This window comes from Panthera onca, chromosome A1, assembly GCF_046562875.1.
Source record: "Panthera onca isolate mPanOnc1 chromosome A1, mPanOnc1 haplotype 2, whole genome shotgun sequence".
NCBI classification, from domain to species: Eukaryota; Metazoa; Chordata; class Mammalia; order Carnivora; family Felidae; genus Panthera; species Panthera onca.
In genome coordinates this window covers 225,005,287-225,026,491 of record NC_138339.1, presented here as the reverse complement: position 1 = coordinate 225,026,491, position 21,205 = coordinate 225,005,287, and the positions used below count along the sequence as shown (strand labels likewise).

Sequence of the window (21,205 nt, the reverse complement as noted above, 5' to 3'; positions counted from 1 at the left end):
ATGTTTATTTATTTTTGAGAGAAAGAGACACAGTGTGAGTGGGAAAGGGGCAGAGAGAGAGGGAGACACAGAATCCGAAGCAGGCTTCAGGGTCCAACCTGTCAGCACAGAGCCTGACACGGGCTCAAACTGATGGGCCATGAGATCATGACCTGAGCTGAAGTCAGACGCTGAACCGACTGAGCCACACAGGCACTCCTTGATTTTTTTTTAAATTTTATTTATTTATTTTGAAAGAGAGAGAGCATGAATGAGGGAAGGGCAGAAAGAGAGGGAGACAGAGAATCCCATGCAGGCTCCGCACTGCCACTTTGGAACTTGATTCAGGGCTCAAACCGATGAACCGGGAGACCGTGACCCAAGCCAAAATCAAGAGTTGGACAATCAACTGAGCCACCTAGGCACCCAAACCTTTGATTCTTACTTTTAACTTGTTCTATAAAAATACTGTATCAAATAAAATACTGCACATTCAACAAATAAATTTGGCAACAAAAGATGCCTAATTATTTTCCTCCTTTTAAATTAGGATATCTTCTCTTGACAATCATGAGGATATTAAATTTATGAAAATTTTATATGGTCAGCAAAAATTATGGTTAACATCAAGATTTCAATCTTCTAGACCAAGGTTGGCAAACCATGATTTGTGGGCCAAAAACAGCCTGCTGCCTGTTTTTTCATGACCTATGACCAAAAATGATTTTTCAAGTGTTGTTAAAAAAAAGAGTATTGCAACAGGGACCACATGTGGTCTATGGAGCCTAAAATATTTACCCTCTGGTCCTCTAGAGAAAAAGTTTTGCTTTCTCTGTACTTAAGAGATACCCACTTTCAAACCAGGTTTGTTGGCATTATATACCTGCTTTGATAGGCAGCTCTTGTCCTTCAAAGGTGTGGGAAACATACTTTGTGATCTGCTGAGACAGACTGTCCTGAAAGGTCAATTACATATACTCTTCCTCTTTTTACATTTTCAAAACTATCTTCTTAATTTTTCTTTTCTCCCTTGTTTGATTTTCAAAAAGATCTCACCAGAATGCTGGGTCTATAAAACAAATGATTTGGGAAGTTCAGGGATCTCTTTTGCATGCTTGGTCATCTGAGAGGGTGACACAAACATAACAGGCTCTTGAACCTGCCCATGGTCACAAAAAAAAAAAAAAAAAAAAAAAAAAAAAGGAAATAATAATTGTCACGTTCCTGTTTAAGGAAAAAGCCAAACCATGTATACATATATGAAGTTTTGGTGTACCAAACCCACATTTTGGCCCAGGACTACTGAATTGAAGACAAAGGAACATTCAGGGCCACTAGGTAGCAATTGCTCCAGACTGAAGGGTGTGTTTGGGTGCGGGGTGGTGGCGGTGGTGGTGGTTAATATCTGCCCCTACAGTTTTTGTCAATGCAGTTTTACTCCATATCTCTTTCACATGTTACCTTTAATCATTTGTGCCCTTCAAAACCTAAAAACTAAGTTTGTTGAAACTGTGTCTAAATGAGAATTTAAGATCCAAGTCATGGCCTGAGGAATGACTCTATGGTTAATAGAATGCAGACTTTTTGTCATCTATTTTACCTGTTCAGGAAGTTTTGATTCTATTGTGAACAGTTAAGCAACTAAACAAGTGATCATCATATATTTTGGCTTAGAAAAATTATTGCAAACCCAAGCATATTTTATTAAAAGAGGTAACATAATTACTGGTTAAGAAATTGAAAAGCTGGCGCCGAATAGCCAAGCAATCTTGAAAAAGAAAACCAAAGCTGGAGGCATCACAATCCCAGACTTCAAGCTATACTACAAAGCTGTAATCATCAAGACAGTCTGGTGCTGGCACAAGAACAGACACTCAGATCAATGGAACAGAATAGAGAACCCAGATATGGACCCACAAACATATGGCCAACTAATCTTTGACAAAGCAGGAAAGATTATCCAATGGAGTAAAGACAGTCTCTTCAGCAAGTGGTGCTGGGAAAACTGGACAGTGACAGGCAGAAAAATGAACCTGGCCACTTTCTTACACCATACACAAAAATAAACTCAAAATGGGTGAAAGACCTAAATGTAAGACAAGAAGCCATCAGAATCCTCGAGGACAAAGCAGGCAAAAACCTCTTTCATCTTGGCCGCAGCAACTTCTAACTCAACACGTCTCTGAGGCAAGGGAAACAAAAACAAAAATGAACTACTGGGACCTCATCAAAATAAAAAGCTTCTGCACAGCAAAGGAGACAATCAGCAAAACTAAAAGGCAAGCAACAGAATGGGAGAAGATATTTGCAAACGACATATCAGATAAAGGGTTAGTATCCAAAATCTATAAAGAACTTCTCAAAGTCAATACCCAAAAAACAAATAATCCAGTGAAGAAATGGGCAAAAGACATGAATAGACACTTCTCCAAAGAAGACATCCAGATGGCCAACTGACACATGAAAAAAAAAGTTCAATATCACTCATCATCAGGGAAATATAAATCAAAACCACAATGAGATACCACCTTACACCTGTCAGAATGGCTAACAGTAACAACTCAGGCAACAACAGATGTTGGCGAGGATGGGGAGAAAGAGGATCTCTTTTGCATTGCTGGTGGGAATGCAAACTGGTGCAGCCACTCTGGAAAACAGTATGGAGGTTCCTCAAAAAATTAAAAATACAACTACCCTATGACCCAGCAATTGCATTACTAGGTATTTATCCAAGGGATACAGGTGTGCTGTTTCGAAGGGACACATGCACCCCAATGTTGACAGCACTATCAACAAAGTATGGAAAGAGCCCAATGTCCATCGATGGATGAATGGCTAAAGAAGATGTGATGTGTATACACACACACACACACACACACACACACACACACACACACACACACGATGGAGTATTACTCAGCAATCAAAAAGAATGAAATCTTGCCATTTGCAACTATGTGGATGGAACTGGAGGGTATTATGCTAAGCGAAATTAGTCAGTCAGAGAAAGACAAATATCATCTGACTTCACTCATATGAGGACTTTAAGAGACCAAACAGATGAACATATGGGAAGGGAAACAAAAATAATATAAAAACAGGGAGGGGGACAGAACGTAAGAGACTCTTAAATATGGAGAACAAACAGAGGGTTATTGGAGGGGTTGTGGGAGGGGGGATGAGCTAAATGGGTAAGGGGCATTAAGAAATCTATTCCTGAAATCACTGTTGCACTGTATGCTAACTAATTTGGATGTAAATTAAAAAAAATAATAAAATTTAAAAAAAAAGGAAAAAAAAAGAAATTGAAAAGCTAGGATAAAAGCTTTGCACTTAAAGAAAAAAGATATACAGATAAAGTATTTGGAACTAAATGTAAATCCTATTTTATTTGTGTGTTACACAAAACTCTACCTAAATTACATATATTTAATTTAAAACCTTAAAAGACCTTCTTCAGAGAAGAAATTGCAAGCAACTTCTCTAAATTCATTAAGAATAATCTGACCAGAACTCTAAGAGGAATTAGAAGTACAAAATAGTAGTTAATTTCTTTTTGTTGCAATTAAAAATAAAATCAACTGAAAAAACATTAGAAGCCATTACAAATGTTCCAGAGAGTCAACACAATGCTGTAAAAGACATTTAACTACTGCCTAGTAGATTAGTACTAGTGGGTTAGTATCTAGTGGGTTAGTCATGTGGTCATAACAGGACTAGATACTAGTTAGTATCTAGTATCTAGTGGGTTAGTCATGTGGTCATAACAGGACTTCACTACTTTGAAACCCATGTTCTTGTTTCATTATTTTCAGAACTAGTTCTGAAAATTCTAGTCAATTTTTATTTGTGCTCAAGGGAATATACGCAAGCCACGCTTATCAGATTTGTGACTTAAATGAATTGAGAAGGGAACGGCACTTTCATTAAAGATGGAAAAAAAGCCCTACACCCTAAGAAACAGAAATCAAATATGCTGATGTTTAATAAAGATCCACACTTCTGTTCCTAAATAAAACAAGGCAAAAGAAACACAGAAACAAAAATAACTGTGCCAGTTTGAGGATAGGGAGACAAGGTTCAATGGCAATGGCACTGCATATGAAAGAGTTAGCTATGAGGTAACAATGTAAATGCAGTATAACCAGATCCATGCTAACTGAAGCATCTTCAATGGAAAATGACCAGGATGATAACAAAAAGAAATATGCTGTTTGAAAACTGGAAGAACAATTGACAGCTTAGAATAGAGAAGACACATGGAAATCGCTTTAACTCTCCAAAAGGCTGTCACAAAGGAGAAGTAGACTATTTTGTGTAGCTATGAAAAACAGAACCAACCAAAGGGGATATCAAAAGGAGGCATATTTGCATTTAATGCAAAAAGGAACTCTGTAACTGAGTTGAGATACATGGGCTGCTTGGGCATCACTACAGCTATGCAAGCAAAGACTAAAAGATCACTTGGTAATTATAAAAAGTTTCCAATACTAGATAAATGACTGAATTAGCCCAAGGGTCTGTAATCTATAGGCTGTGGCCCAAATCTGGCCTGCTGCTTGGTTTTGTAAATAAAGTCTTATTGGAACACAGGCATGGTCATTCAATTATCTATTATCTAGGTCTGCTTTTGTGCTACAGTCAGGGTTGAGTAGCAACAGACACTGTATGGCTTTGAAGCTGAAAATATTCACTCTGTGGGCCTTTACAGAAGAGGTCTGCCAACCTCTGAATTAGATAATTAAGATTTCTTCTAATTCCTCTATGAATGTTAGCTTCAGAGTACCAGTTTTCTGAGTAATGCCCGACTGTTTATGAGTTTTGTCATAATTATGAGTAGAGAGCATCCCAATTCAAAAATAATTATTACTGAGTTGATCCAGACAGTGGATTTTAGAACTTTGTCACTTCTCTGCCTCCTTCAAAAAGAAATATATGATGCATATTGATTAAAATTCTTAATAAACTGAGTTCAAATTCATTCAAGTGAATTGTGATACACTCTTAAATAATCAGACATATTGTGAGGTGCTGTAGACCAAGGCTGTGAAGTAAAAGTTTAATCATCATCAAATGCTTTCATTCTTTAAAACTCAATATTTACAGTAACAATGCAGTAAATTAGCTTATGATAATGAAAAGGATGGCATCAGAACTCCTTTCCTTTTCAGAGTTGTATAAAGGGAATTGGGATTCACAGAAGGTTCAGATTTTTCTCCTGTTTATTGTTTGGTTCACCCTCTAACTTTGGCTAAATTATTTAATTTTTCTTTGCCCTACGTAGAATGACACAAAGTCAGCTGCAAACAACCTGACATCTCCCATCCTCCCTCCCACTCATGGCTCCCCCAAGCTAGAGGCATAATGCATTAGAAACATTTACCAAATCTTTGTCAGTTCTCTGGGAAGGACTAGGGGAGAACTGGGGAGAACTAGGACAATCCTCTTGACAATCATGAGGGTATTAAATTTATGAAAATTTTCTGTGATGTCTCTTTTAACATCATTCTGTTGTTTTGTCCTCACTCTTTCGAACGCCTGTGTTGCTGAATTATTTTCATTATTTGTTCAGCAAAAATACTTTGGTATGAAACTTTTTTTTTTCTATAGTAATATGTTGGTATAGCTGACATTTATTTCATTTTGTCGTGACTAACATGGGTAGCACTTGTGCAGTACAAGGGAATTTTCCTTGATACACAGGTAGCCCCCGCTTTTCAAAAGTTCTTGTTAGGCCATGTATGTTGCTTTTATAAAAGACACAGTAGCTGTGTCTTAAGGTGTCAGAAAAGCCTAAGGGAGGTTATTTTTTGGGTCAGGGAACATTCAAAGAAATTTTCCACATGAAGTAATGGTAATTGCTTCTTTGCTTTATGCCATCTGGGCTTACGAATGAGAACACTCTGCTTCTGGATAGCAGGGGAAACCTGTACTTCTACCTTTGGTAGCCCCTGGTTTTCCCCTCTGAACTAGAGTTTCAAGGCCTGAATATTACACCTGGGGGAAGGAGGGAGCTCCCTTAGAGCTCAGTGTGGCTTTGGTGGGTTATATGGGTTCTTTGTTATTGTGAGATTTTGCCATGTCCTGTACGAGGATACACTCCACTGAGGAAGGGATGTAATCACATGGACCTGTGCCCTAACTTAGCTTGAAGCCCTGAAACTGGCAAGCCCTAGCAGTTCTTCTTGCTGCGATTGAAATCCTGGGATACTGTGTGATAGCAGGTAGGTGTACTGTTTAATGTTGTCCCAGGGTGCTTATTCAATGTCTCAGTCTGATTCTTTCCAGGTTGGGACTATTTGGTAAAAAGCTCAGAATTTGGTAAATTCGTCTTTCTCTAAATGGCCTTTATTTTTATTTATTTTTTTCTATCTATCTATATATATATATATAGATAGATAGATAGATAGATTTTTTTTTTTTTCAATATATCTAAATGGCCTTTAAAGAGTGGAAATGGCACCAGGAGTTTTCTTTCTTTAACTTCTGCTTTTTTTTTTTTAATGAAACGTTGATACCTGCTTTATTCGTCATTGCTAAATGCTGGAAACAACCCAAATGTCCTTCAACAGTTGAATGGATAAACAAACTGTCATACACCCAAGCAATGGAATACTGCCGGGCAATTAAAAGGAACAAATTATTGATAAACTTAGCAATATGGATGAATCTCAAATGCTAAATAAAAGTCTATCTCTACTTTTTGAAACTATGTCATGAAGGTGCACATGATCTTTACTGAGGGGTTCCTGCTTAGGTCTGTTTCATCAAAACCAAGTCTCTGTGATCCAGTTTCATTTCACATCTTTACAGGGGAGGCTCCATCTATGCTTTTAAATAAAAGCCTTAGCTGAATATATAGATAATAAATATTAAAACTCTGATAGAAGGGATTGAAAATGGAGTGATATGGCCAGAATATTAAATAAGTAATTGTTAAGTAAATCTCAGACCATCAGTGAATGTTTATAATAAAATGATTAGCTTTTCTGTGGGACCGTATACAAGAATTTCACACACAAAAAAAACACCAGTTTTTAAACTTGTATGTAAATTCCATTTTTTTTTTTTTTTTTTTTTTTTTTTGTTTTTTAAGTAGGCTTCACACCCAGCATGGGGCTTGAACTCACAACCCTGAGATCAAGACCTGAGATCAAGAGTCGGGGTCCTTAACCAACTGAGCCACCTAGGCACTCCCGTAAATTCCATTTTAATGTTACTTTAGACTCCCCGTGTTCTTGACTGAAGATTATTTAATCTATATTCTCATACTCACAGGCCAAGGCTGTAGATCATTCAGTCCCTTTTCTAATTTCTCAACATCTGGAAACTTTGTGGCTCCATCAGCATCTGCCATAAGGATCTTTTCTCCTCGAGAACTGAATATACCCTGTATTTAAACATTTGAATTAAAAGAAAGTTGCTTAAAATTAAGGCTAAATCCAATGACATATCAGTTTGTTCTGCTTGACTTAAGATAACTAATATTAGATAATCTCATATCTAATACTAGGTGTGAAATGGCAGGATGCCAAAGTTCCCTGAAAACAAATTACATTGATAAGATTCTTCCAAATGTATCTAATGCCTAGTTCATGATTTTAAAAACTTTGTGAGGTCCTACCACTATTACTTTGGAATATATCATGATAGGAATATAGATTTGGATGAATAAAAGATATCCCACATCAAAAAGAACAAAAGTAAAATATCTATCATATATGTTATATATGCGTTGTGTGCATATCAGGAGCTACTTTAGGACAGCATATGAAGAACATATTTATGAGTGGATTGAACAAATACAATATATACAGACTTGCTGTGAAACCCACCATCAGACAGATCTTTAGTATTCTTTGTTTTTTTGAATGTTTATTTATTTTTGAGAGACAGATCATGAGCAGGCCAGGGGCAGACAGAGAGGAAGACACAGAATCTAAAGCAGGCTCCAGGCTCTGGGCTGTCAGCACAGAGGCTGACACGGGGCTTGAACCCACCAACCATGAGATCATGACTTGAGCCAAAGTCGGAGGCTTAACAGACTGAGCCACCCAGGCACCCCAGTATTCTTTATTATGGAATCTAAAGCAGTTTAAATTAATTGTTGAACAAAGAAATATGGAATGTCACTAAAATTTGGGAAGCATGGATATATCCAAATACTATTTTATGTTATTTGAATCATCTGACACTTAGCAAAATTATGCCTCTCAATACTGAATCAGTTGGCCTTTTGTGCAAAATATGGCTCTATCAGTGTACATTTCACATGGAAACAAACTACACATCAACTCTTAATTCATGGTCCATTTGAGTGAATTCATTGTTTCTTAAGTATAAATATATGTATGGCTTGATACAGGAGAAATATAGCTTCTGATATTACTTAACAGTATGTGAATATGGATAAGATATACACAAACGTAGACAAAACTTTGATCATTTATTCTATGGGATAAGCCCACTAATTAGTTTCTGTAATTTTTTTTTAGTCATACCAGTTAGAATACAGACAGGTAAGGGGGCTTGGGTAGTTGAGTCTTTTGAGCATCCCACTCTTGATTTCTGCTTAGGTCATGATTCCTGGGTTGTGGGACCGAGCTCTGAGTCAGGCTCTGTGCTAAGTGTGGAGCCTGCTTAAGATTCCCTCCCTCTCTTTCCCTCTCTCTCCCTCTCCTTCTGCCCCTCTTCCCTGCTCGCACTCTCTTTTTTCTCTCTCGCTCTCTCAAAAAGAAAAAAAAAAAAAAAAAAAAGAATACAGGTGAAAAGGCAGAATAAAAATGTTTTGTTTAACATCTGGACAAAAAAAACCTGAAAAAAAACAACAAAGGACTATTTCAGCAATACATGTTAAGGGTGAACTGGAGGTAATTATTTAACATTATGGAAAATGTCTTTGGCTTTAAATCTTGTTTAGTCCACTTTATTATTTTATCTTTTAAAAAAATTTTTATTTTAGAGAAAGAGCGAGAGCATGACCAGGGGAGAGAGGTGGGGGAGCAGGGGGGGGGAAAGGGAGGCGGGGAGAGAAGGAGAGAGAGAGTGAGGGAGAGAGGGAGGGAGGAGGGAAAGAGAGAGGGAGGGGGGAGGAGGGAAGGAGGGGGAGAGGGAGAGGGAGAGAGACAGAGAGAGAGAGAGAGAGAGAGAGAGAGAGAGAGACAGAGAGAGAGAATCTCAAGCAGGCTCTACACTCAGCACAGAGCTTAACACGGGACTTGATCTCATGATCCTGGGATCATGACCTGAGCAGAAGTTAAGAGTCAGACACTCAACCAACTCAGCCACCAAGACACCCATATTATTTTATTTTTTAAAGGAGGTTCTTCAATGCTGGCTATTCTCCACTCTACCGACAATGGCCTTCACTTCACCACCAAACTTCTTGAAAAGGTAGTCTATCCTAGCACTTCCCATTCCTGTCCATTCAATCACACCCTATCCCTTCTCACTGCTTGTACTATTCTTCCTCATGAGCCGCATTTCCCCAAGGCTTGGTTTCCAGCTGTCCTTTTTCTCTATTCCTTCTTCCTTGCCAACTTAATGGGTTCAACTATCATCTGATGCATGTGGATTACTCACTCACATCTTCTCTACCAGGCTATTCCGGATACCACTACATGGTATCTCAATCTTAATATGGCTCAAACTCAATTAAAGTTGTCTTTTAAATCAGCTCCTTCTCCAGTGTTTCATTCCTTCTATGGCATTCTCCTTCTCCTTGGCCTCCTCCAAGGTCTTAGGTTACTTATTCCTCTCCCTGATCACCTGATACAACTCTACCTCATTTTTGCCCTCCACCCCTACCATATTGGTCTCTCCTCTTCTGATGCTGCATCACCATCATAATCCAAATTAACAATCCACTTGTACCTTGCTTACACTACTGTGCTGGCTACTGTCACTCTGTCAAAGGTGAAAGCCTAAAAGTCCCTACCCTAAAAGTTCAGGATATGAACCCACCTACCCCCTTGAACTTACTCCTACAAAGTCAACCCACGTGTACCACTAGCAGTTCCTGATTGTGGCGCTTTCTCTCATACCTTTGGTCACGTCCCTCCTCTGCAAGCTTCCTGCCCCAACTTTTGCCTGGACAGAATTTCTAGTCTTCCTTGAAGATTCTGTGCAGAATTTACCTCCTATGGGAAGTCTCTGCTGCTGTTCCTCCCAGCTGGAAAGTGGCGCCATTCTATTATGGCGTTACAACACTATTAAAGTATGGTGTCTTTAAGGATAGGATGGTTGTCTTTCATCTAAGTATCTCTAATAAGTGAATGGATGGATTTAAAGGCCACCATGATATTACACCAACCCTATTTTCTTTTTCTCCTCTTTGCATGGCTTATGACCTAGTCAGAGCAAGCTCACTGTTCCTAGTACGTATTCCAAGAGTTCTGAATTCTGTCTTGCTGCTCTTCTCTCAACATTTCCCACACACTAACAGAGATGTTAGGTTAAGAGCATGGATTTCAGGGTACTAACCTAATCTAAATCTTCATTCTGACTATTAATAACCATGTGACCTTGAGTAAGTTGCTTTACTATGTGTCACTTCCCTCAACTACGTAATTGAAAAATAGGACCTAACTCTTGAGACAATATGAGGAGGGTTAAATGTGATAATTATGTTGAAGTGGCTAATTTACTGTCCAGCTGAAAATGACCAGTCGAGTGGAATAACCAGGTGGAAGCCAGTTTTCACCATTGCTGGAGGCTTGGCTTCAGTGGTATCTCCTTTGTCAAGTTTGCTTGACATGTGCTTGAGACTGATAGTTACCTACTCAAACTCTATTCTTTCCTTCTGTTTTACTAATGGATGTCTCATCAGGTCAGGAGTGAAAATGTGAGGAAAAAACATTTCTCAGCCTTCCTTGGAAATAGGGGTGGCCTTGGGACACTGTTCTGGCCAATGACAATTAAGTAAATTTTTAAGTGGAGCTTCTAGGAAAGTTCCCCAAAAGGGGGCAAGCCAGCCAGCATATGTCTTTTGCCCTCTGCCCCTCTCCTTCTTATCTGGAATGTGGATGTAATGGCTCCCAGGTACTCCAGGAGTCACCTTGTGTGAATGAGGAAAAAGGGAGTGAAAAGTTAGGAGGCAGAGTTTCTGATGACACAGTGGGGTTGCTGAATAAGCCCTGGATGCTTGTACTTAGAGTTCTTTTTATGGGGGGGGGGGGGGGCAAAATAAAATAAACCTCTAAATCATTTAAGACACTATTTGGATTTTCTTCCACATATCTTGACTTGTGGTCTTTCTTCAGAGTATCTGGACTTCTACCTGACATGCCTCAGCTGAAAGTAACCTATTCCTTTTGGAATTTCTATAACACATCAGGTGTACCTCTCATCAGTATAATCATCTTTTCTAGCAGACTGCCAATTTCATCAAGAGAGACCCACATCAGATTTATCTTAGTTCAGGTACCATGTTAAGCACAGTGTCTTCATATAGGTAAACCTTAATATGTCAAAGCATTTTATAAACTGCAAAAAAATCATATAATCTTATTATCTGGTGACCGTATTAAAGACACACAGAGGCAGATGATAACATTATAAATTTTGATTAAGATACACCTATTCTCCTGAATTACCTAGTATATCATAGATATGGCATGATTTTTAAGATTTGATCACATTATATATAGATAAGTATATGAAGTTCTTGTTAAAACTAATTCACCACTAACCTGAAATGGTGGTATTCAATTAGACAGCTGTAGAAAACAAACATATTAGTCTGCAAAAGAATTTATTAAAAAATGTTTACGTTTTAGATTAAAATGCTGAAACTATGGATTACCATCCTAACAGCTCCGCCTTTCCCACGATTCTTCACCAGCGTGATCACTCGTACTTTGTCGCTTCCGTATTTCTGGCAATATTTAAAAGCTACCTGTCAAATTATATAAAAGTCAGAATAATATCAACTTGGATTCTAAGACAGTAAACCAGGTTTCTGAGTTTGGCTTAAATACTGCTATTTCCGTTACACTGTTCTTCTGACTAGATTATACACACTGTACATTTTAGTGGCCCAGAGTTGTTGAATGCCTTCAACCCACTAGGTTGAAGTCACAATTCACCTTCCTGCAGAGGCAACAACAGAAGAGGCAGTGGCTGTCTCTTATTTTGACTCCTTTATTTATGCTAATGAGCTGCTTGAGAAAATAAAACCCATGCGTTGATCGACTGGTACACACTTGTGATCCTCCCCCTGACCCTGCTGCTTACTGCTTAATGACTTACTTACATGTCAACAACTGATCTTACTCCCCACAGAACTTGTTCATATCCTGGAATATTTCCCCCAAATCTTTTCACTCAACTGCCATTATTTTTTGATTTACAATCAAAGCCGTGAAACAGTGATCTGTATTTGCTACACACATCTCTTCATCACTCATTTAGTCATCAACCCATTGTAGTATGGTCCATGCCCTTTGCTTTTCCACATCGCCTTTCTATATTACCTATCTTCATCAACAGCCCTCCCCCTCATTTTTTAAGTAAGCTCCATGCCCAATATGGGGCCTGAACTCATGACCCTGAGATCAAGAGTCACATGTTCTACCAACTGAGCCAGCCAGGTGCCCCAACATCTTCTCCTTTTGACCCTCATCTCCATAGAGAGTGTGAAGTTATTCTCATCTGCTGTTTGCCCTCCTGGCAGACCAGCTTTTAGTTTTTTTTTTTAGCAGCTTAGGAGCTATAGGTCTAAGAATGCAGGAATGAGAGAGGATAATACTCTAAGATACTTGTTACCTCCTGTGGGTAAATCCAGATAGAGGTATGCCAAAGGACATATCTGACACCCACCGCCAGATATGAAGGCATCTTCCTATTTGCATGACTGCTTAGAAACTGTAAGGCAAGGTGGAGTATAAAGAAAAAAAATGATGCTTAAGAAAAAAGGAACCATATATTGGTAGGCAAAGAAGGGTCCCAGTGGCCAAGGTGAATTGTTGTTGTATATGTTTTCTCCCAATGTGATGATCTTCAAAGCTTCCCTGGTCTTATGGAGTGGTAGAACAGCAGGTTTATCTTCCAGCTTTCCATAGGTGAAACCTCTCTGCTTTTTTGACTACCCACACTGTAACAACAGAGAGCGCTGGCACAGCTTTAGCACTCTCTGATGACCGGAAATAAGACTCTACATTTGTTAAATTATTCTACATTTCTATCCACTGGCAATCCTCAAAGCAAGTTTACTTACCTTTGAAGTTTGGTCTTTGCTGCCATCATCAACTACTATCACCTCATACGTGAACGTGGGATCTTGCTTCTGCAAGAAGCAAAGATAAAATACCTCAATTTGGCATAAATGCCATCAAGAATTCTGATAAGATTGCAAAGAGTTTAAATAACAACTGTTTGGTTTTTTTTTCAGTCTTTGTTCCCTCTGGAGAATACATCCTTACTCTAAACCCAGTGGGGGTACATAAGTCAAAAATAAGCAAAAACAGACAACTGTCACAGCAGAGACTCCCAGAGATGCCCGTCACTCCTGCCTCATGCTGCACTTCTGCTATTTGCCGTTCCCAAGTACTGGCAGGGGCATCCTATGTAATGTGTTGCTATTTGCAATGAATTTGCTTGGCTTTTGTTTGGCTGGGGAGGGAGGCAAGAATAGCTAAGAATCCTTACTAACTCATGGGTTTCTTCCTCACTTCTCGTGTCCTCTAACCCAAGATGCAAGCTCTTTCATTTCTTTCTCTAAGTTTACTTGAGTAGCTATTTCTCCCAATTTCCTGTAGGCTAGGAATATAAATCCTGGACATTTATTTAGTTTAACCAAATCCTACCACAATAAAATAGTTTAGCTGTCCTTGAAGCTTATAAATAATAGTTGTTATAGAGTGGTATGTAAGGGCACAAGTCACATAAAATAAAAAGTCCAAGAACCAAAAGGAAGAGAGATGCTGGGTAAGAGCAGAGAGCAAACACTGACTAAGTGTCCGTGAGTCCTGCTCTTGCCCTGGTCGCCCTGCACCAAACTGGTGGGAGCAGCCACGTGCTTGCTGTGCTGAGCACTTTGGAGACAGGCTACAACCTATGACCTTGGGCAAGTTACATTATGGCCTGTTTTCTCATTTAAAAAAACAAACAAAAAACAAACAAACAAAAAAACCCCACGCCTAGTCTATGTGGTTGGTGTAAAGAACACATGTAATAGAAGAGACAGAAGCCACACATTTAACAAGGGCTCCATTCTCTCCCTTTTTCTTTCTTTTTTTTCTTTTAAGTAATCTCTACACCCAACATGGGGTTCAAACTCACAACTCCAAGATCAAGATTTGCACACTTCACTGACTGAGCCAGTCAAGCGCCCCTCTCTCCTTCTTTTCTTTAAATTTAATTTTTCAACATGTCCTCCTCTCTTTCAATGAATCTTCTATGTTCCTTTTACAAAGAAAACATAAAACCAATGTAAATCAAAACAAGGAATTTTCTAAAAAAAAAAAAAAAAAAAAAAAAAAAGAACCAGCCACAAAACCCATTTGTTTCCTTAAAGTCTCTAAGGAGATTCCAACAGCAGCCGATGCTATTAAACAAGGGCGCGTATTACTTTTCTTCTCTTTATTCAGGGAAAGAAGAGAAAATGAGGGGAACTCCTCTGAATAATAAAGAAAAACAAAAATAATTTCACTCTAATTATAAGCCTTTTTCAAATAAATGTCTTTTTAAAAAGTCACAAAAGTAAAAACAGCACTGTGCTGCCACAGAGTCTGCAGATGTACTCAATTTTTTTATTTTTTCTTTTTGGCTGTTTTATTTTTTATTTTTATTATTTTTTAAAATATACTGTAAAATTGGTTTCCATACAACACCCAGTGCTCATCGCAACAGGTGCCCTCCTCAATGCCCATCACCCACTTTCCCCTCCCCCCCACCCCCATCCACCCTCAGTTTGTTCTCAGTATTTAAGAGTCTCTTATGGTTTGCCTCCCTCCCTCTCTGTTTGTAACTATTTTTTTCCCCTCCCTTCCCCCATGGCCACCTGTTAAGTTTCTCAAGATCCACATTCAACTTTAAATGTACCATCAGGCAAGAAGATAAAAGTGGGTGGGAGGGTATATAAGTAATGTCAGCTTTCCGGTTTGTTCTGGGTTCACCCACCTGCGGCTGGAGGTAGTGAGCCACGTGATGGGCTTGCTCGCTGACAGCCCATGGCAGGCAACAAGCTGAGCATGGGAGGCCCTGTGACCTTGATGGCCCCGGCCATGGCTGGCACTGTCTCTCACCGTGGGTCTAGCCAGGATCTACAAGTTGGTGATCTAGTCTGGTTTTAATTGGAGACATCATATTGAAAGAGAAAACATGATACCTGTCTCTCCTCTAGATAGCCCAGCGCTTCATCCATCATTACAGGCACTTAAAGAAAAAAAAAAAAAAAAAAAAATATATATATATATATGAAAAATTGTTTTTGAAAATGATTTACCAAGCCTCAGAACACTCAGTTTACATATGGAAAAAGTCTGAATAGTCTAATAGGCTCCTCTGGGACTTTCCTCCAGTGGCCGCTCCCATCTGGAAGGTCTGCTGTTCACATCTAGCTACTCTAGTCTCCAGAATACTTCAGTCCTACCACTTCTGATGCTGACCCTATCTTCTGCAGCTATTACTCGTTTCCCCTCTTCTGAACTACATCTACCAACTATGCACTCACCACAGCCCACATCTGTTAATGTTCTGGCAAAGACAATAAAGGTCATACTTTAAATTTCCTTTTCTTCCCAAATGACCAAAAAAATGAAATCGGGCTTACACCGTTTTTCTTCATTGTATGAAGGCACAACAACAGAGAGTTGCTTGGTAGGTGAGTCCCATATGCTGGGCAAAGTTTCCTTCTGTCCTCTGGCATTTAAGAAGAACTTCTCTTCTTCATATTGATGGAGATGTGGCATTTTTGTAGCAGTTATAAATGCAACAAAGGAAATCTAAAAGCAGGTATGTTAACAAGAGATTATGTTATGTTGACATTTTTTTTCGATTTGTTATATGAGAACACATCTTTTACATGATTTTTTTTGTTTGGTGGAATATTTACTCTCAGTTTTTAGTCCATTAACAATGGTCTAGAGATGACACCAAAATTCAAATCCCTTACTTATGCACTGGTTATTTTCCTTTCTTCAACTGGTAAGGTACTAATAATGCCTTAGGAGGCTCTTTGTCTCTTCTGACCTGTCATCCCCAGGACTCCATTGTCCTAGATCTAACAGGGAACAGTCACTAGAAGTGCAGTCTATGATGCCCTGAACCTCCAATCCCCTGGCAAGCACATAGTTAGGTCTGATTTTTACTTGGAGCCTGTATGTGACAGAAGGTAAGTTCACAGTACAGGCAGAATGTGTGGAATGAGGCCAGACCTCCCATCTAGGACCAAATCAAGCAAGGTTTTGAAGAAACGACCCCTCCACCCCCATGGTAGGGGCCAGTAATGCTTAAGAATATATTCTTGACACTTATCCTAGGTTTGAATTCAGAATACATTATTTTTTGGGGTGCCTGGGTGGCTCAGTCGGTTGAGCATCCAACTTCAGCTCAGGTCATGATCTCGCTGTTTGTGAGTTCAAGCCCCACATCGGACTCTGCTGACAGCTCAGAGCCTGAAGCCTGCTTCGAATTCTGTGTCTCCCTCTCTCTCTCTCTGCCCCTCCTCCACTCGCTTGCTCTCTCTCAAAAATGAACATTAAAAAATTTAAAAAAAAGAATAGGGGCGCCTGGGTGGCTCAGTCGGTTAAGCGTCCGACTTCAACTCAGGTCATGATCTCACGGTCTGTGAGTTCGAGCCCCGCATTGGGCTCTGGGCTGATGGCTCAGAGCCTGGAGCCTGCTTCCGATTCTGTGTCTCCCTCTCTCTCTGCTCCTCCCCCGTTCATGCTCTGTCTCTGTCTCAAAAATAAATAAAACGTTAAAAAAAAAATTAAAAAAAAAAAAAGAATACATTATTTTTTTAAATAAAGTATCAAACTTGTAAGCTCTGTCACCATGCACTACTAACATTTTATAGCTCCCTTCCATTTTTATTTGGGAGCGAGCCCTGTAAATAACCATTCTTTGTAACACTGTTTCTACTGGTACACATCCTGCTTTTAAAGCAGTCAATCCACAAATATTTGGAATGCTACTCATTTTTAATGTGGTGACCATTTATAATATTCCATTGGGTACATACTGAAATTGAACTTGCTCTGATTAGTAGGAGCATGGAGGCAGTATCCCGACTAGTGGTTAAGAGTTCCTGTTCTGGGGTGTCTGGGTGACTCAGTGGGTTAAGTGTCCAACTTCAGCTCACGTCATGATCTCATGGTTCTTGAGTTTCAGCCTTGTATCAGGCTCTCTGCTGTCATTACAGACCCCACTTTGGATCTTCTGTTCCCCCCTCTCTGTCCTTCCCCCGTTCCCCTATTCACATGCACACGCACTCTCTCCCTCTCCCTGAAAAAAGGAAGTTCCTATTCTGCACCCCAGTGTCCAGAATGTGATTTCTAAATTCAATTTCCTAACAAAAGTAATCAATGCTCTCTGTAAGATGCCACAGAATCACCTCATTATTTTCAAAATTCTGCCTTTTGTCTTACCTTTTATAAGTGAAAGATATGTCAGAGTAACTGAATGGCTGAGAATGAATTTTTTTTTCATTATAGAATTCCAGGTAATACACGAAAAAGGAATGATAACAATTAGAATATTCCACTTTGCAACCCCCAGAGAAATAATGGATTTAGGTTGACAAACTTTATGATTGGTTGGTCAGGCTAACAAAATTGAACTCCTGGATCCTCTCAACACCAGAAAAAATTAGATATAACAAGCCTTCTGGTATGATACAAGAGGAAGTATTCAGCATCAATCACATGCCTTTTTTGATTAAAAACCTCAAACATGCATTTGATTACATATCTAAATATTACTACCAGTTAATAGGAAATCCAGGAGGAGACAGAGTAAGATGTTAACAATCACCAAGGGGGTGCAATCAGTATAATTCAGATTGTTGGAAACTCTACAGGACAAATGACTACTTATTAAGGTAAACAAAGGAAAACAAAAACAAAAGGAAAACAAAAGGAAAAACAAAAACAAAAACACAAGACAAATTGTTACAGATTAAGATACTTGAGACGTATCAATTGAGTGCTAAGTGTATGTTAATGCTCAATGGAACAAAAAGACTATACTAAAACATACATGAGGCATTTGAACAGATGGGATATTTGAAATCACTTAATAATGGTTAAAATTTTTAAACATCCATGATAACACAGGGCACCTGGGTGGCTCAGTCAGTTAAGCATCCGACTCTTGTTTTCAGCTCAGGTCATGATCTCATGGTTCCTGAGTTCAAGCCCCGCATCGAACTCTGCACTGTCAGTGGGGAGTCTGTTTGGGATTCTCTCTCCCAGTCTTTCTCTCTGGCTCTCCCCTGCTTGTACTCTCTTTCTCAAAATAAATAAACTTAAAAAAAAAAAAAAACCCATAACTTTATTATGGTTATATTTTAAAAAAGGGAATCTTGTCTTTAGAGATAAATGCTGGGGATTTACAGATAGAGTGTTATGTCTTAGATTTGCTTCAAAATAATTCAGACAAGTGGGGTGAGGAAATGTCTGGAAGGTGGATATATATGAAACTAGTTTTTTTTTTTTTCTTTTATAATTTCCTGCTCTGGCATTAAAAAAAAAAATGAAGTTCCACTAGCTGTGTGACATTTTCATATGTGAAATCTCTCAATCTCAATCTGTTTCCTCATCAAATAAAGCTAATGATAATAACATTTATGTCAGCATTGTTTTAAAGATCACAAGGGATGCCCCTGTTAAACGCTGAATACAATACCCAACATATTATAAGTCCTCAATAAATGGTAGTTCTTATAATCACTTCAAGCCAGTGGGATCAAATACTTCCAGTATACCCTCATAATGGACTCATTTAACTCTGTGCAACAGACAGATTTAACAAGACGATTCAATCCAGGATTCTGTCAAAATTTGCCCCACTGAAACCCTGACTTGCTCCAAACCCCGAAAAAACCCAGAATCTCCACTATGGAAGAAAGAAGACCCCTTTCTCACTCAGACACAAATCACCAAAGTAGTCAGGACACATGGCTTTTTCTCTATTGTTTCTAAACCGTGAGTTTGCAAACCTAGCAAGGTGGAAGAATGGCCTTCCTAGCAGTGCTATCTAGAGGGCTAATATGAGTGTCAAGGAAGCTGAAACTTCCTTTTACTCCTGGAAGTGTACTGGAGTAAACTCCATTTACTAACTGGATGGCAGGTTCATTCCAAATTATATGAGGGAAAGGTCACTTGGCAAATTGACTATTAGTTATGGATCAGCAAGTGTTTATACATTTCTGTTTCCACAATAAGAGCAAAGGAAACACAAGTTTGAATTCTACTGTATAGCCTCATTCCGAGGCAGCGAATTTAGGGTGTTCAATAATGGGATATAACGACTCCCAGACACATGGTAACACCACGCCTGTGTGTCTTCGTCTTACTGTGTCCCTCCTGGGTCTTCTTGATCCACGAATTTATTCCAGTCTGTAACAGATGGCTCTGGGCGGTGCGCTGTCACCACTTTCTGTTTAACATCAGGAAAAGGGTGAGTCTAGAGAGCACACACCTCCTGGGGGCTCAAGACCTTCCTGGGTGGAGCCAGAACTGCATAGGCTGCAGGCCCGGGGGTGGGGGTGGGGGAGTCTTGGAGAGGTCGGGACAGATAGGGCGGGTGGACAGAGGTCCAGGGACCAGGGGGCAAATGGAGACTGGTAAGCACGACCCCCAGTGAATAAGCGTACAAGACTCCGGGCATAGAGGGAGGTAAAGCTGCAAAACAAAAATAAATACGGAAGAAAGGGTGTGTAGAATTCTAGGGGAAGGAATCCTCGGGTCAAGATTTGCGGGAAGCCTGGTGGAAAGGGACCCGGCGAAGAGTGGGCAATGCAGAGGAGATGCGTGCCGGCCGAGTCTCTAAGACAGCAGTGAGCCTGGGCCCGCGGCGATCCCCCATCCCTCTCCTCACCAGTATCAAGGCTGCGGCCGCCAGCGCCACGCCGAGCACCGCCAGCTTCAGCACCAGCGAAAGCATCCTCCATGCCCAGGTCGCCGCCTGCCCTACCAATTACCTACACACACGCGGAAGAGCCCCGGTGCAGCCCCGCCTCCTGCCGGCAGAGGGGCCGCGCAGGCCTGGCGCCCGCCGCCCACAGCGCCCTCTCGCGGCAAGGCGAGGAGAAGAACATGTAGTTCTTGGGAGCCGGGGTCAGCTGTGGAGGCGGGCCCTCTGTTCCACAGTAGGGTGGACAAAATCAGCAAGTAAAAATGCAGGATGTCCACTAACTTGAGTTTCAGATAAGCAATGAACAGTTTTGTTTTTTTTTTTTTTTTTTTTTTTTTACAGACTTGTTAAAATATAATTCACACACAATACAACCCACCCATTAAAAAAATTTTCGGTATATTACACGAGTTTTTAAAAACTGATACAACATAGGGGCGCCTGGGTGGCTCAGTCGGTTGACCGTCCGACTTCAGCTCAGGTCATGATCTCGCGGTTTGTGAGTTCAAGCCTCACATCGGGCTCTGTGCTGACAGCTCAGAGCCTGGAGCCTGCTTCGGATTCTGTGTCTCGCTCTTTCTCTGCCCGTCCCCTGCTCACGCTGTCTCTCTCTGTCTCAAAAATAAAACATTAAAAATAATTTTTAAAAAAACTTATAAAACATAAAATTTTCCATTTTAACGAATTTAAGTGTACACTAGTGTTACTAATTACATTCGCAATTTTCTGCATCCATCACTGCCATCTATTTCTAAAACATTCTTTGCTCCCCCACAGCCCCTGTAACAACTAATAGCATGTATTGTTTGGGGTATACACGCTGTACGTTAGCCAATTTGACAGTAAATTATATTTAAGGAAAACATTTTCTCTTTGTTTATCTGACGTTCAAATTTAATCGGATGTCTTGTACCCTGTCTGGCAACCCTACCTAGGAGGGAGGGGGAGATTTTGAGCCGCAACACAAGCCACTCCTTTGGAGCCTGCTCCCGGGACCTGCAAAGTATAACCTGGTGCGGATAGTGAGTGCACAGAAAGTTTATGTAATTCTCCAGTAACTAGAGCCGGGAGCCCTTTGCTTGGGAGGGGGCAAGCCCAGGGCCCCGCCTAAGACGGAGGCGGGAAAAGGACACAGACACTCTGGAAT

The 21,205-nt window shown here is 39.9% G+C and overlaps 1 protein-coding gene across 2 annotated transcripts in view; it reads right to left on the bottom strand.

The window, feature by feature from the left end:
- ALG5 (ALG5 dolichyl-phosphate beta-glucosyltransferase) overlaps window positions 1–20,158 on the bottom strand; it is a 42,895-nt gene extending 22,737 nt beyond the window's left edge. The window contains exons 1-6 of one of the 2 annotated variants that reach the window (XM_060637332.3): window positions 20,023–20,158; window positions 15,752–15,923; window positions 15,308–15,354; window positions 13,196–13,264; window positions 11,783–11,875; window positions 7,256–7,369 (exon numbers count right to left, since the gene is read on the bottom strand). In XM_060637332.3, coding sequence (XP_060493315.2) covers window positions 7,256–7,369; window positions 11,783–11,875; window positions 13,196–13,264; window positions 15,308–15,354; window positions 15,752–15,923; window positions 20,023–20,088 — 561 coding nt within the window. In that variant the 5' untranslated portion in view covers window positions 20,089–20,158. Of the gene's footprint in view, window positions 1–7,255; window positions 7,370–11,782; window positions 11,876–13,195; window positions 13,265–15,307; window positions 15,355–15,751; window positions 15,924–20,022 lie in introns of those variants that run through there. The other variant, XM_060637333.3, reaches the window with a different exon arrangement.
- Window positions 20,159–21,205: the final 1,047 nt, after the last annotated feature.